The following is a 16,047-nucleotide window of genomic DNA, read 5'->3' on the forward strand; positions in this document are numbered from 1 at the left end:
TCCCTAAATTATATATATTTATGTCCTTTGCTTGGGTACAGGGCAGAAAAATTGCAACTACTCAACCACAGACCTGCAACTGCTGTTGAAATCCAGCTGGTAAGTTACAAAGCTGCCTTCTGAAACATTGGTTTGAACATAGAAAATCAGTCAAGGAGATTTCTCAACTTTCCAATAATGGTGGGATTGATATCATTCTTGTCTGGATATTCTTTTTCTTGCTTTTATCCATATCCTCAGCCTGTTTTATTGTTTACTCTAGCTGTGAAGCGGTTGCAGTAGCAACTGCACAAAGATACTGTACATTTGATAGGATGGACAGTAGGATCCAGGTTCATGTGAGCCTTACCTGTACAGATACAGCGGAAGGGCTGAGAAAGGTGGAAAAAGTCAACAAAGAATAGCAGCTACCAGGAGGAGTTACTGCTGTTGTTAGCAGTATTTGAAATTCTGTTGTTTTGTATTCATTTTATTATAAAAAGTTTGTTATTTCATCTTTGATTATGTGTTCTAAACTGCCCTGGAAATATATTAGAAGACTGGAATGTAAGTTATTATAATATATGTAAATATATTATGTAAGTCACCCAGCTCATTGAGAATGATTTGGGCAGCCATATCAAGAAATAAACAAGAAGCCATAGAAGAGTACTGGAGCAAAGTAATTATATCTAGGTTAAATGTAAAAATGAAATGGTCAGGAGCGGACTGTATTTTTTAGATATTTGTGCAAACATACATAAAATAGCTACTTTGGAGAGATTGTATCTTATATACAATAGAAGTCCAAATATGACAGAAGACAGGAAATACGTACAATAAAATCAGGTTATCATGGAGATCAATGTATCTAGAAGTCAGGTTGGTTCTGAAAACCAGTTTAAACCATCTATGTGTTCAATTAATTAACATGTCATCAAGTCCACACTTTACTAACTTAATTCAAATTTTGTGGAGTGCTTTGTCACATTTTTTTTGTTGAAATCAAGGTATACTATATGTACAGTATTCTCTGCCATCTCTGAAAGTTGTAAAATGAGTTTCTGCTATTTTATCTTCTGATAGATAGCACATTTTAAAATTAAATTTCTACTGAATAATCTATTCATTATTGATTGTAGAATTTGTCTGCTTTGATGTTCTGCCAGCTGGTCTGTAATTTGCTAGATCCTCTTTTGTTTCTTTTTTGAAGATGGGAGTCTTGTCCTTTTGGTACTTCACAGGTTCTTGTTTTCTCAAGACTCATAAAGATTTGACCAAACCATCAGAAAATTCTTTCATGCTCTGTATTTCGTCTGATCCCGTATTTCATCTGATCCTCATGCAAAGTAAATATAAATATGGTTCCACTCTAACCCTGGCCTTTTATGTTGTCCTGAAGAGCTGTCTAATTCTTTTGTCATTGAAGACACATGAGAAAAAATACATGACTTTAGCTCTGTTGTTCCTGTATTACCTGTTGTTCCATCTTCACTTCGGCTAAACATACCAAGTTCCTTTATCTATTTTTCCTAAAATTTAGTCTCCAAGCCCCTCACTATCTTTGTTGCTCTTCTCTGCACTGAATTTGTATCTGACAGTTCTGAGAATGAAAATAGACATTTTATGCTTTTCCTGCATTCCCCATTTTTAAATACCTTTTTTTTTAGAAATTCATACTGTTTAAGCTCCTTTTCCCGTTAGCTTCTGTGACCACAAATTCCCACTTACCATTATTCTGAATTATTAAAATGTGCAAAGTTCAAAATACCCAGTCAGTTAGATAAATTTCCTTTCCTTTAATCATTATCTCTAGCACTATGTGGTCACTTCCTCTGAATATTCTCTGCTTATTTTCTATCTCTCCTGCCCCCTTCCACTTCCCTCTCCAGGCTGCATCATCATTCCATGCTAACAAACCTTTGAGAGCTGCATAGTCAATGGATATTGACTGATACATCCTTGAGAGCTGCAGATTCCCTGGGCAAATAAAATGTTCATTTTAGAAGAAAATGAATAGCTGAAGCGAATGTTCTGAGATGGCGCCTGCTCTCGCAGAAGATGTGGGAGTTATTAGGTCATTGATTTAGCAAAAAGGCAATCTCTCCATCTGCTCTATTTCACATTTAAGGTAGTCTATTAGTTTACGGGAGATAGAAAATAAAACAAAAGATCACTCTCAGCTTAATCTTCTCCATAAAAATATTTTGATTCCAAAACAGTTCTTAGGGACACAATCAAGGCTGCTGACTTTTTAACTGAAATAGGTGAAAATAATTCAATGTTACAAAATGTTTCAGCTGTGTATCTATCTTACTGTTTTTATTATACTGTAGTACAGGTAGTCCTCAATTTACAGCCGCTCGCTTAGTGACTGTTTGAAGTTTCAATGGCGCTGAAAAAAGTGACTTATGACCATTTTTCAAACTTATAACCATTGTGGCATCCCTATGGTCACATGAGCAAAATTCAGACGCTTAGTGACTGACTCATATTTATGACGGTTGCAGTGTCTCGGGGTCATGTGATCCCCTTTTGTGACCTTTAGACTAGCAAAGTCAATGGGGAAGCCAGATTCACTTAACAACTGTGTTATTAACTTAACAAACTGCAGTGTTACATTTACCAGGTCGTAAAATGGAACAAAACTCACTTAACAACTATCTCACTTAGCAATGGGAACTTTGGCTTCAGTGGTGGTCGTAAGTCAAGGACTACCTATATCTGTTTTGTCTCTCTGGTATTTAAAAGTTAAGTAGAGAAATTACTTAGCTCAAAAGTAATTTTTACGTACCTGAAGAATAGAATAGAATAGAATAGAATAGAATAGAGCTGGAAGGGACCTTGGAGGTCTTCTAGTTCAGCCCCCTACTCAAGCAGGAGAACCTCTTATACCATTTCAGACAAGTGACTATCCAGTCTCTTCTTAAAAACCTCTAGTGATGGAGCACCCATGATTTCTGAAGGCAAGCTGTTCCACTGGTTAATTGTCCTCGCTGTTAGGAAGTTTCTCCTTAATTCCAGGTTGTTAGGAAGTTTCTCCTTAATTCTTTGTTCAGTTTCCAACCATTGTTTCTTGTCCTGCTCTCTGGTTCTTTGGAGAATAACTTGACGCCCTCTTCTTTGTGGCAGCCCCTCAGATACTGGAATACTGCTATCATGATCCTCCTAGTCCTTCTTTTCTTTAGACTAGCCGTACCCAGTTCCTGCAACTGTTCTTCCTATGTTTTAGTCTCCAGGTCTTTAATTATTTTAGTTGCTCTTTTGTGAATTTTTTCTAAAATCTCAACATCTTTTTTGTATATGGTGACCCAAATTGGCTGCAGTATTCCAGATGTGGTCTTACTAGGGTTTTTATCAAGTGGTACTAATACTTCGCGTGATCTTGATTCTATGCCTCTGTTTATATAACCCAGGATTGTATTAGCTATTTTGGCTGCTTTTTGGAAGAGTTTGATATTATTGTATTGTTATACAGTCAGCCAGATGTTTAGATTGCTTTTGGCACTTTTATCCACCTATTGAATCCTTCCCAAAAACCTGAGATAGGCAGAAGTTGTTCAGTAATATTAAAGGTATCATTGCAGCTTGCAAGCTATTTCACGGGAAAGCTACCTTTTGCAATTGACTGATGATTTTGTCAGTGCCAATAGTGTTCAAGTGGTAAATCAGATGTTTTGAGATTGTATCTAAGGGGCAAGGTACTGCCATGTCCGCTATCCAGTTATTTTTTTATTTTTCTTATTGACTATTATTATTTACCATTTAAAGAATTTATATACATTCAAATTGAACAGTGTGATTCAATAGCTTTCAGTTACCGAGTGGGAGAGGAAATCAACAATCAGCAATAAACAGTGAAAATAATAGGAAAGCTGGTTCACATTCATACTCTTTTCCAGTCAGAACGTACCATACTTACCTTGGCCCTAGTGAAAAGGGCCATGTTTTTAAAGCTTTCAAATGCTAATAAGGTTGGGGCTAACTGAATATTGGGAGGAAGATGACTGCATAGAGTGCGTTCTGTTATAGAAAAGTCATGGCAGCTGGGTCCCATCAAGGATGTTTTAAGGAAAAAATCCAGAGAGTGGTGACTTGATTAGAATGAGTGGGGCAGTCAAATGTTTTTTAGGAGAGATAGTCCTGTAAATAACTTAGTCCTGTGCCATATTATGATAGATAATGAACAGACATAACTGGCACGCAAGATGACGCAGGTCCTCGACTTACAACAGTTCATTTAGTGACCAAAGTTACAATATTAGTGAAAAAAGTGACTTATGACCATTTTTCACACTTAACAACTGTTGCAACATCCCTATAGTCACGTGATCAAAATTCAAGACAGTTTGAAACTGACTCATGATGGCTGCAGCATCCTGGGATCGCGTGGTCACCTTTTGCAACCTTCTGACAAGCAAAGTTAATGGGGAAACCAGATTCATTTAAGAATCATATTACTAACTAAACAACTGCAGCAATTCACTTAACAACTGTGGCAAGAAATGTTGTAAAATGGGGCAAAACTCAGTTAACAAATGTTTTGCTTATCAACATAAATTTTGGGCTTAGTTGTGGTTGTAAGTCAAGGACTACCTGTATCATACAAGGGCCTCCTGGCTACAACTGCCACCTGGTTATTGATCAGAAGCTATGAATCCAAGAGAACTCCAGACCAATTCTACTGAAGCCAAAGAGGTAAAATTTCCTCTTCTGGGATCCAATATCTAAGTCATTTTGATAGCTTAGACACAAAAGGCTAAAGATCACAAAACTGTTGCTTGCAGTTGAGGAAGTCTGTTTTTCTCTGAGATAAGAGCATTAGATCTATACAGAGCATTAGCTATGATAGAAGTTGTTTGTTTAAAAAGGAAGGGATTTTATTTGGCTTTATGATGTGATTAAGAATTTCCATTTGCCGTTCTTAGGCAGGTCTAACAGGTGAGTGTTTGCATCACAAATTTCATCGTTTCCACTGAGTACTTGCATCATATGCATCGTTAGGAAAAAAAATAAAACTCCTAGAACAGTTATTTGTTGCTCAGTCATTTACAGTAGTTGCTTTTTTCTCTTTGTGCTGGACATCATTTTACTAGGATGGTCTGTTGAATATATTTAATTCTCTAAGTTTTGTAAATATCCCTTTCCTTCCTATTTAATTGTTCTCAGATTTTTTGTACTGTGTATTTCTGCCTTCAGTTATTTTCATTGCATAGCAGACAACTATTTTTGCATTTCTGGATATATTTTTTTGCTTCACCATTAATAATGTCATGGCTTTTTCAGGCACTCTAGTCACCAAACCTAATCCATTAAATTTATTCTTTACATTCATCACAATATCAAAATAAATAAACTGACATATTGGTCAGATATTTTATTTGTTTTCTTTGGTTTAAGATACAACTCTGCAACAAGAAGTTTGTGATCTGAGCCATAGTCAGCACCAGAATGTGTTCTTGCTGACAGCATGAAATTTCTTTAGTTTTGCCTTTAGAATATTTTGTCAGTTTGATTTCAGACTTGGCCATCTGTAGGATTATGTTTTAGATTCTTGGAATAAGGCATGTGCTATAAGCATTTAATTTTCTTAGCAAAAACTATCTGTCTCTTTCATTCATACATGACCAAAATTTCCTGTCATTTCCAGCTTTAGTATCTCAGATTCCTATACTGTAATTACAGTTATGCCTTATTTTAAATATGGTATAGGAAATTGCCATAGAACTGTTCAATTTCTGCTTCCACTGCATCTTGGTTTAAAGTATATTTGGTTTATCATTATCATTAGATAATTGATTTACTTTTGACTCAGATTAAGATCCTCTCTCATCTGGGGAAGGGTTGTATCCAAGCACTGACTTAAGACACCATTTTGTTAATAATAGCTGGCCTTATTTCTTCAATGAGATTTTAATCCACAATTGAAAATCCAATGCTTTTCTGATGTGAAGTAACCTATTCCAGTCCATTTCAGTTTGTTGATTTCCAGAATTCAGTCTTGACATTTCTGTTCTGACATCAACTTTGCCTTAGTTCATGGTCTGACATTCATGGACCAATGGTAGACATATCTTTGAAACTTCAACCTTTTCTTTTGCTTCTGGGCAGTCAGCAGCTGGACTTCCTTTTGGCTTTAATTCAACCGGGTAAAAAGCAACAGTGCTCTCACTCTTGCCCAGTAGCTTGTTTCATACTTTCCAAGCTTCAAAATCATGTTGATGCTGTCTTGGTTGTGGACATCCACTTGGTTTTCTTGACAGAACACTGGAGTAGACTGCTGTTTCTTTCTCTGTGGGCTGTATTTAGTCAGAACCCTCATCTACGACATGCCTGTCATGGATGACATTTCTGGGAGTATATACTATATTATATAGTAACATCATTAGGAAATGCAAGCTGTTTCATTACTACAAGGTCAAGATCCATGAAAGAAATAATTTTCACTGTACATTCATGCTGCATCCCTAGTAGTGCAAGGCTGAACCTAAATAGTCCAATGGGCAATGAATTCTGATGAATTCTCTCTATTGGACAGGGCATTAGAAAGTAGAAAATGGGAAAAAGCAAAGAAATTCCAGAAAATGGGATCAAATCAAATACCTTTATTATGATCTGTGACCAGCTTTTACAGTAAAAAAGAGAAATAGATTGATATTACAATTCATTATTAGGGGAGGGAAACAATAGGGACAATCAAATGATATATCTAATAAAAGGTTTTGCACAGTTGCATGACGGTGAAGGTATCTGACAACCTGATACGTGAGTGTGGGTCTAGCATCCCTTAAAACAGATATGTCAAACTCGCAACGTCACATGACGTCGCACAACATATTCGGTCTGTTTTGCCATTGCTGGCAATGGGGTGGGCGCGGCTTCCGCTTGACGCGTCCAGCCCATGGGCTGGCAGTTTGACACCCTGCCTTAAAAAGTAATAAACATAAAATTTATCAGTGTTACCTTCAAATTTGGAGATGACTGGGGAGATCATAGCACATCTTGTGACATGATAAAAAGGACACTCTGTGAGGACATGAGCAAGAGTTTTGACCTCCTTGTATCCACAAGGGCAATTTGTCTGCAAATAAGGAGTCCCGAGCAATCTTCCTACCAGTATTGCTGGTGAGAGGGCCAGAAATTAGGATAAATAGTTCAGTTATAAGGTTTGAGTTCAAGGTGTATCCAGATATTGAAAGTATCTAAGTTTGACTAATGCATTTAATCAGTGCATAGATATGGAAGGTTCTTATCAGTGCTAACAGTCTTATCTGTAGAAATGCCCTTTTTTATCAGGGAAGAGAGGGCCTCTGTGCCCGTTTTTTGGAAAACATGATTCATTGACTGTTTTCCAATGGGTAGTGGTTGGTTTAATTTTATACTAATTTTGCTAAGCCTCCCTAAATTTTAAAGTTGATCGTTTTTTGTTCATCTGCTGCATAATGTCAACCTTATTGTTTTAGGACAATCTCTTGCTGTACCAGTTGGGAATTTTGAGAGTTAAGTTCGTCGTAAGGAGCTTGGAGGTTAGCATGTAAAAGAGTGATCAGGACATACTGGTAGATACTAAATTATTGTCATTTGCAGATTGTTGAAGAAAGTGAGGAGAGACTTACAGAAGAGCAAATTGAATCCCTTCTCCAAACAGTCACCAGCATGCTTCCTGGAGACCCAGAACAAGAGCAGGAGCAGCAACCTATGGTTGCAGAAGAGGAGGGCAGCCAGACATAGGAGAACTGTAAGCGACCTGAACTGCAGGAGACCCCCTTCCCCATTTTAGCATCAGGCAAGCATTGGCCAAACTCTTCATTTGCTATGAGAATCTGGAGATTTCCGACTGTTTCCATGATGATTACGCAGTGTTGTCACTATATGTTTTTCAGTTGTTTGTACATCATAGGAGCATTATTATTTACAGTATAAACTTTTAAAGGAAAAATAATCACTCTTATTTTTATGTTTTGTGTTTTGTAAGTGCAACATGAATCGAAATTCATCCCAGGGCAAATGCTACCGTTGGCTTCACAATTTTCATGCTTATCTACTATAATATGAATCTGAGTTCATCCCAAGGCAGATGCTGCAGTTGGCTTCACAATTTTCACGCTTATCTATCTGGAAAGTTTACACATCAATAGCACAGACATTGGCATCATGGACTTGTTCATTTATTAGATACGTGCATTCCAATTTTCATAATATTACTAAAAGGTATCACATATAAGTAGTAGATCATTAATAGGTTAACAGTAGCCTACCCATTATGGTTGTATGTCATAACAATTGCAAAATGGGCTGTCACACAACCGACCCAATTTTATGACACTCTTGCAACAGTTTTTAAGCAAAAAACTACAGTCGTTACGTAAATGTGTGGGAATGTGGTAATTAAGCGAATCAGTGGTTCACTGTGGGCATGGTTTTGTCAAAAAGTAAAAGTGACAGTTTTGGGTAAAACTTGTAAAACTGGTCATGTGGCCGCAGGATGTTGCAAATGGCTGTAAATATGGCCATATTGCCAAAGTTGTCATGTGACCACAGAGGGAGCCCAACCATTGGAACTTTCAGTTTGGGTCATTAAGTCCTTTTTTCAGGTTGGTCATAATTTTGAATGGTTGCTAACAACCTGTTGTAAGTCAAGGACTACCTGTATGTTTTTCTTTCCTTTGTTTCTTCATTGGATGGACTCACACTTAATTCTTAGCCATAAGAATTGTCTACTATCCTTTTGGCAGATATAAACATTGTCTGGGATCAATTTGTTGGGCAAAAACAGCCAATTGCTAAAAAAACCTAAAGGCATATTGTTTAGTCAGGGCCACTCTGTCTTCCTCCCTTCCTTTCATTGTTCTACCTCCAAACCTCTGTCTGATAGCCTTGTATCTTCCTAATATTTGGGAGACTGAAAGAATCCAGTAACCAGTGGCAGAGGATTGAAGGAATCGTAATCTAAAAACATCTGGAGAACATCAAATAGCTTTGCCATGTTGTTTTTGAGTGTCCTTTTCCGTTAGGTTTTTCAAATTCTGGATTCTTTGCTTGCTTGAACATATCAACAGGCCTAAAGAACAAGGGAACTGTTTACACTGCTTTTATTTTATGCACATATAAATACAATGGGAGTGTCTGGCCAATCCTTCCAATGCAGTGCTGAGCAGCTACTTAAATCCTCTGTATTAGTAAACCATCAGCTTTTTGGAACATGTGTGTTTTAGGTTTGTGAAAAGTATACAAAGAAAGAAACACATAGGAAAAACAAGCAGAAGTGTGTTTTAGTTTGAGATATGTATTCTTTTTTTATGCAGGCAATACTTTCAGGTGCTGAAACGCCTTAATGGGAAACTGGGCACTGAATGATTACAGCCATAGGCAAACAAGTCCATAAAGTAACTCGGTCCTTGTTCAAAGTTCCTATTTGCTCTTCTGCAGATGTGCCAGAAGGTGAAGAGATTTGAACATAAGGAGTCCTCTTTGCTTCCTGCTCTGGTAGCCTGGAAACATATGCATATGGGGAAGAGTGTCCTGAAATCATCAGTTCGGGGCTTCAGATCCAAAGAGACTGCATCGTTTGTTAATAAATTTAAATTGGGCAGATTCAAACAACACATGCACAATGACTTGATTGACATATCTTGCTAAGAGGCAGTGGGAGGTACATGAAACCCCTGAGTCCACCTCTGACCACAGTAGCCAGAAGTAAGTGGTGTGGTTAGCCATTTTGAGTCAAGACAAATAAAAACATTGTATATCCTGATTTAGGGGTATCCATTGGGGTGGGGGGGTGGTTTAAAAAGTCAAAAGAGGTTAGCTAAGACTGTGTGTTTGATGTTCTGCCCCTTGCATGCTTGCTTTGGTTATATTGTCCTGCCATCATTTTGACTTTTAATTTTTAAAGAAAATATTCTTGGTCCTAAACATGCTTAATATAGGTTGTAAAGTTCTGCCATTCAAACAGCATTGAAAATCATACCTCTACCTACATTCGTGATATGGCCCCTATCCACTTTGCCACCATCCCACAGGTGTTAAATATGTTCAGTATATTGCACATAACAGCCTCCAGAAGTTGTGAATGTGCTAACACTGGAAGTTTTTAAGAGGAGGTTGGACAACCATTTGTCTGAAATGGTACAGGGTTTCCTGCCTGAGCGGGGGGTTGGACTAGAAGACCTCCAAGATCCCTTCCAATTACTATTCCTATCCTATCCTATCCTATTCTGTAGAAACCACAGTAGTTGACTGAATTTAAACACAATATGCTAATCCAAAATCAAATAAAAACGTAAGTGTTTAGTGCCCTATGTGAACTTAACTTGTTTCACTAAATAACAATAATCCTTGAAAGTAGATGATTCCATTGAATCTGAACTAAGAGTGGCTGAACCCTGTCATCAAACACTGAATACAAGGATTAATAGGGGCTATGAAGGTCACCAAATCCAGCCCTCTGCCCAGTGAGAAATGTATTAATAGCAATCCTAACAGATAAACATCAAATAAATATGCAATGAATATTTTCCTTATGTCCAATCAAGATCTATTGATAATGTTGATAACTAACCATTATGTTTTCTTTGGCTCAATGTGCAAACATTTCAATAGAAGGAGATTATCTGTAGCTCAGAGTTGAACTGCAGCATTCTTGATGCTCTCTGAGCTTGGTTGTTTGTTTGCAGATGTTTCATTATGTGATCCTGGCTACACTTCAACCATCATAAATACGTATTAGTTGTCAAGTGCCCAAATTTTGATCACATGGCCATAGGGTTGCTGTAATGGATGTAAGTACAAAGACAGGCTATAAATCACTTTTTTCAGAGCCATTGTAACTTCAAACAATTGCTAAATGAATGGCTGCAAGTCAAAGATCACCTGTGTAGCTCACAAAAGGTTATTATACTTTTTAATACAAATCTGCTAGTTACAAAAGCTGCTATGTGAGATCCTGATCTTTTTTTCCATTGTGGCTCCTAAGATACTTTACCAACTCAACCAGTTGAGGTTAAATCAATAACATATACGCATTTATAAATTAGATTTATATCCTCACTGAATGATTCAGGACCAATTACTTCCTCTAGTTCACAAGCTTGTTGGGAAAAATTTGAAGAAGTGTACATTGCCTTGAGCTCCTGAAACAAAAAAAAAGTGATATAAGCAAATAAATTACTGTACAAAAATCCTAGTTACGTAATTAGCATTTGTGAGATAGGCTGGGCTTGAAATAGTGATTGGCCTAAAATCACTCTGAGCTTCCATAGCTAAAGATGGACTTTCCCCATATAATAACTACTGTACCATATTGGCTCTCTTTTAAAGCAATACTCATTTAACATCATCTGTGAACCAACCCACTTGTTTTTAAGAAACTTGGCTAAAACTCTTATATTTCAAACAAATTTTTCCCTACACAAAAAATGCCACCTCTGTCAAACAGACATCAATTCCGATGACTAATGGCTTTAATACTGGTTTACATCAGAGTTCAGATTGGCAAAATTCTTCACATCTTTAGGGATGGCATTTATGTTCTCCCCTCATAAACATCTGAAAAACCAGTTGGCTCTTCTAATCTCCTATTTGATTTCTTTTCTTTCTCTTTGTTCATACTTTATTTTCATAAACCAATAATAAGCTTTTTGGATGTACTTGGATGCTTTTAAATGTTAATATTTAATTGTAGCAAGTACTTGTCAAGTAAACCTCATTGTTATAGTTCGTATAATCTAGGATACCAAGTATTACACTTAAGAACTTGGAAGTGATTAACTGCTAAGCCTAGTGGATGTTTACTTAGAAATTTATCATCGTGTGCAAGGAAACTTCTGCCAAGTCAATATTGTTTTGCACCATTTGATATTTATTTGGGGCAAAAAATTTATTCAGAGTTCCCAGAGCATAACACAGCACATTGCAGAGTAATCTAAACAGTATGGGGAAAAAATAATGTACCATATGTATTCATGAATAAGCCCATCCACAGATAAGCCAATCCTCAAATTTTAATGAAAATGCCATGAAAAAATATGCCACGAACCGATAATCCAGTTATGAAGATTAAAATGTATAAAATTTTGAGGGTCACCTTATTTATGGATAGGCTTATCCGTGAGTATATACAGGTACTTTTAAAAAGTCTTCTATATTCACAGAAACCTCACAATTGATCTACATGGAAACCCCTTTTGCAATTTTTAGTCAATAAAGAGAAAAAGTTTGATTTTTGGATTTGATATTTTTTGATTATGGGGATATGTATTTGTGTAATCTGAAAGCAGAGGATGTTCTATTATAGATTTTTTATTATAGAAATATCTAGCAATATGTGTATTTTTAGAGTTGATAATATGATGCACTTATGAATTATACGTTTTATCAGATTAAGAGATTATTATATACTGTTACTGTTACTTGATTGATATTTTTATATATTTAGTTTTATATCTTTTTTCTTTTGTTAAACTAAAACAAGAGTATGTTTTATTTTATAACTTTATCCGTATTGAAAAAGTTGGAAGTTTAACATGTTGTTATTCTTTGTTTTCTTATATGACTTTTTAAATATTCCGTTATTCCCATCTCCCACCTTTTCTCTCTTGTTGTAATTTTCTATTTTAACCTTTTATTTTTGAAATTTATTAAACTTTTTAAACAAAAAAGAAATCTCATAGCTGAAATTAAAACACAAATTATTAGTAACAAAATCATTAAAGGCTTGCAAAAATTCTTAAAATGACTCCTAGGAAATTCTTAGGAATTCCAAAGATAAGATGTCCATTGTTAAAAAGTAACATTTTAAAACTAATTATTACATTGTATTATGATAACTACAGTGATCCGCTACACAGTGGGATCAGCTAAATGTGAAAAAAAATAAAAGTTTTTCTTGAATTGAGCTCCCATGTGGCTATGCTCCTGTAAAAGGTATTTTCTTAGGAATATTTATTTATTAAATGTACTGGCCTCCCCATCTTAACCACAAGATAATTCCTTATTTCACAATATTTTTTCCTGGACATTTACCCCAGAGTTCTGAGTGGGTTATATAGCCTTGGGACTTCAGAATGGCTTCTCACACAAATGTGGAAGATACCTCACAAATTAACGCACAACAACAAAAACAATCTATATAAATGTTGAACATGTTAAAAATTCATCAACAACCATTCTGTTTATTTTTATCATTGCTTTAATATCAACTTCTTCATTTAATAAGGTTGCAATATTACGATCATTCAGACTGTAATCCTGAAGTCATTTACCCTAGAAAAAAGTCCACTGAACTAGAATGAGCTAGATATAATCCTTCTGCATAAGAAGGAAACTGAATCCAACCATTCCTAGAAATGGATCACAGGATTGCAAAAAGTACTACAGGTAGTCCCTGACTTACAATCATTCATTTAGTGACCGTTCAACTGCACTGAAAAAAGTGACTTATGACCAGTTTTCACACGACTATTATAGCATCCTGATGGTCACATGATCAAAATTCAGGCACTTGGCAAGTGGCCTGTATTTATGACAGTTGCATTGTCTCAGGTTCATGTGATCACCATTTGTAATCTTCCCAGTTGGCTTCCAACAAACAAAACCAATGGGGGAAGCCAGATTTGCTTAACAACCACATCATTCACTTAAGAACTGTAGTGATTCGCTTAATAACTATGGCAAACAAGTTATAAAATGGGATGCAACTCACTTAACAACTGTATTGCTTAGCAACAGAAATATTGGGTTGAACTGCGGTCATAAGTGGAGGACTCTGTGTGTGTGTGTGTGTGTGTGTGTGGAAATTGTTCTATAATACACTTTTTGTCAATATCCTTTTTTTTTAAAAATGTGGGTGTTGAGGAAACCAGATACCCCATATAAATACAGTCTTTTGAAGTAACTGTGATGAATCCACTGAGATGAAGTGAAAATGGGATGCTTGCGCATTGAGCCTTAGGTATCTCTTTTTCAAAGAATAGTTGGCTCTCTCCTTGCCTGGAGGATGTGAACTACTTGTTATGGGGATTAAGAGAAATCTCAGCAAATACATTCAGCCTCTGACTCATTGCCCAGATTTAAACTGCACTGCAAATTTTGAGATTGTTAAACAGGCACTTTGTATTGTATTTTTCTGCTTATAGTTATCATTTGGGCCTCTTTGAGAATTCTTCTCCCACATTTTATGGGTGGGCTAATTACTGATGAGCTACATGCTTTTTGTTTCTAATTTATTCCCCGCCACCTAGTCAGCAACTTAAGAGGTGAAAAAATGTATAGAAAGAAATATGAAATGTATTTAAAAATTATCAAGGTGGTTTACAGACACAGACGTAATACCCATTGGCTACCTTCATCTAATTTGTTAAAGTTCAAAGTCATGTTAACAGTACCTAATTGCTGTATTTACACAACATCTTGTCCCAGAATTAATAAACCATAGGTGACTTTTTGATTAATGTGATTTTATTTATTAACATGGCTGAGTTTTGTTTTAGAATTGATTGTAATAAAATATGCATCTATCTGTAATTTAATATAATGGTCTGGTTCAGACAACCTGCTAAGACAATAGATGGGTTCCTACAATAGGCTGAATCATAACTCCACCAACCTAGTTCTAGCTTAGCATGCAAAACCAGCAGACAAGTCAGAAGGGATGCATATTTAGGAGCATCTGTGCATACTGGTTCTGTTCTTTGGCATGCTGATTAGCCACACACAGAATTTCATTTTACTGTATGTTCTGAATCAGGGAAGAAAATACAGATACTGTATTCCTTATTTAGCGACTCTCATACAGTGACCATTTGCAGTTATGACAGTGATGTAAATGTAATTTTTACAACCAGTCCATGCATTTAAAATCTTTACAGATCTGGAAAGCCAAGGTAAGCTGAAGTAAAACCATAAGCACAGTTGCTGTTTCACTTAGTGACCACTTTGCTTAAGTAGTTCCTAGTCCCAGTTGTGGTCACTAAAAAGGAAAACCACCACTAAATACCATTTGGTTTGGAATATTCCCGAGCCTGAAATAGAGGACAGATGTGCATACAGTTACCTTCTGTGCAATTTATAAATACTTTGAAGTCCCAACTGTTAATCGATAACAACATCCAAATGGCTTTTTTCACTTCAACAGGGATGATTTAAAAAAAACCTGTTGGGGTATTAAGTGAAATTTTCTGTGAAAAAGGTTGTGAACTCAGCTGAGTTTTCATCTGAAAACTAATTCCTCAGTAAATGCGTCAATTCTCCTAAGCACATTTTTGCACATGTCTTTGATGGCTAGATCTTCAGGTTCCAGCAAAGATCTGTCTAGCCTTGGCCTAAATTTCATGTATGCTCCTTAAGAAGCTGAGAACACCTGGGCTTATTTTCTTCAAAGTGCACATGATGATCTACTGTGTAATAATCAGATTTCATGTTAAAAGTAGATGGAATGTGGAAGCAAGAAGCAGATAATTGTATATAAAATTACATTCCTAATTATACTGCCTTAAGGGTGTCATCATCACTGTATATATTTACAGCTTTTTCAGAGAGATGTTTCCATTCACTAGGGAATTTGGAAAACGGAGAGCTATAAGTACCATATAAAGACTTAAAACGTTAGCAGTACAAGGAGCCAGAATTTATACTATGTTATAAATTAGGCTATACGCATGTTCAGGCATGACTTGAGATAGACAAAAAATGGTACTATTTTTTCCCTTTGCATCTTTATGGTAATGCCATACCTATTTAAAATTTTGGTGGAGATCCAGTTCAATTTTACACTAGGAATGCCAGGAAGGACTTCAAAAGAGCATCTAGGTTCATACAATGGACTGACTTCCTTTTCTGTCTTGGAAGAGTAAATAGAATGGCCCCAAAGTCAGGGAGAAAGAAAGGAGTTAAAAAGTTTAAAAAGTTCTTTGATATCTGTGTTAGTAGACAGTTTCTCTTGATGGAATCCAATTCTGGCCTGTTCATTGCTATGCATTCTTCTACACTTAATTTTGAAGGCTTAATGTCCTCTTAAGCAACTGCCCTTCCCAAATACCTGTCTCAGTCTGTACCAACATTTAATCCAGT

At 36.2% G+C, this 16,047-nt stretch overlaps 1 protein-coding gene across 7 annotated transcripts in view; it reads left to right on the top strand.

Moving 5' to 3' along the window:
* Positions 1-16,047, top strand: part of LOC120309259 (CGRP receptor component) — a 46,611-nt gene that overhangs the window by 15,847 nt on the left and 14,717 nt on the right. For 3 of the 7 annotated variants that reach the window (XM_039346324.1, XM_039346320.1, XM_039346319.1), the window contains 2 exons: positions 42-99; positions 7,567-7,911. In XM_039346324.1, the coding sequence (XP_039202258.1) occupies positions 42-99; positions 7,567-7,710 (202 nt within the window). In that variant the 3' untranslated portion in view covers positions 7,711-7,911. Of the gene's footprint in view, positions 1-41; positions 100-7,566; positions 7,912-9,284; positions 13,469-16,047 lie in introns of those variants that run through there. The other 4 variants (XR_005557043.1, XM_039346322.1, XM_039346321.1 and 1 more) reach the window with 4 other exon arrangements.

This window comes from Crotalus tigris, unplaced genomic scaffold, assembly GCF_016545835.1.
Source record: "Crotalus tigris isolate CLP2741 ecotype Arizona unplaced genomic scaffold, ASM1654583v1 scf7180000017987.690289119674:8195010, whole genome shotgun sequence".
NCBI classification, from domain to species: Eukaryota; Metazoa; Chordata; class Lepidosauria; order Squamata; family Viperidae; genus Crotalus; species Crotalus tigris.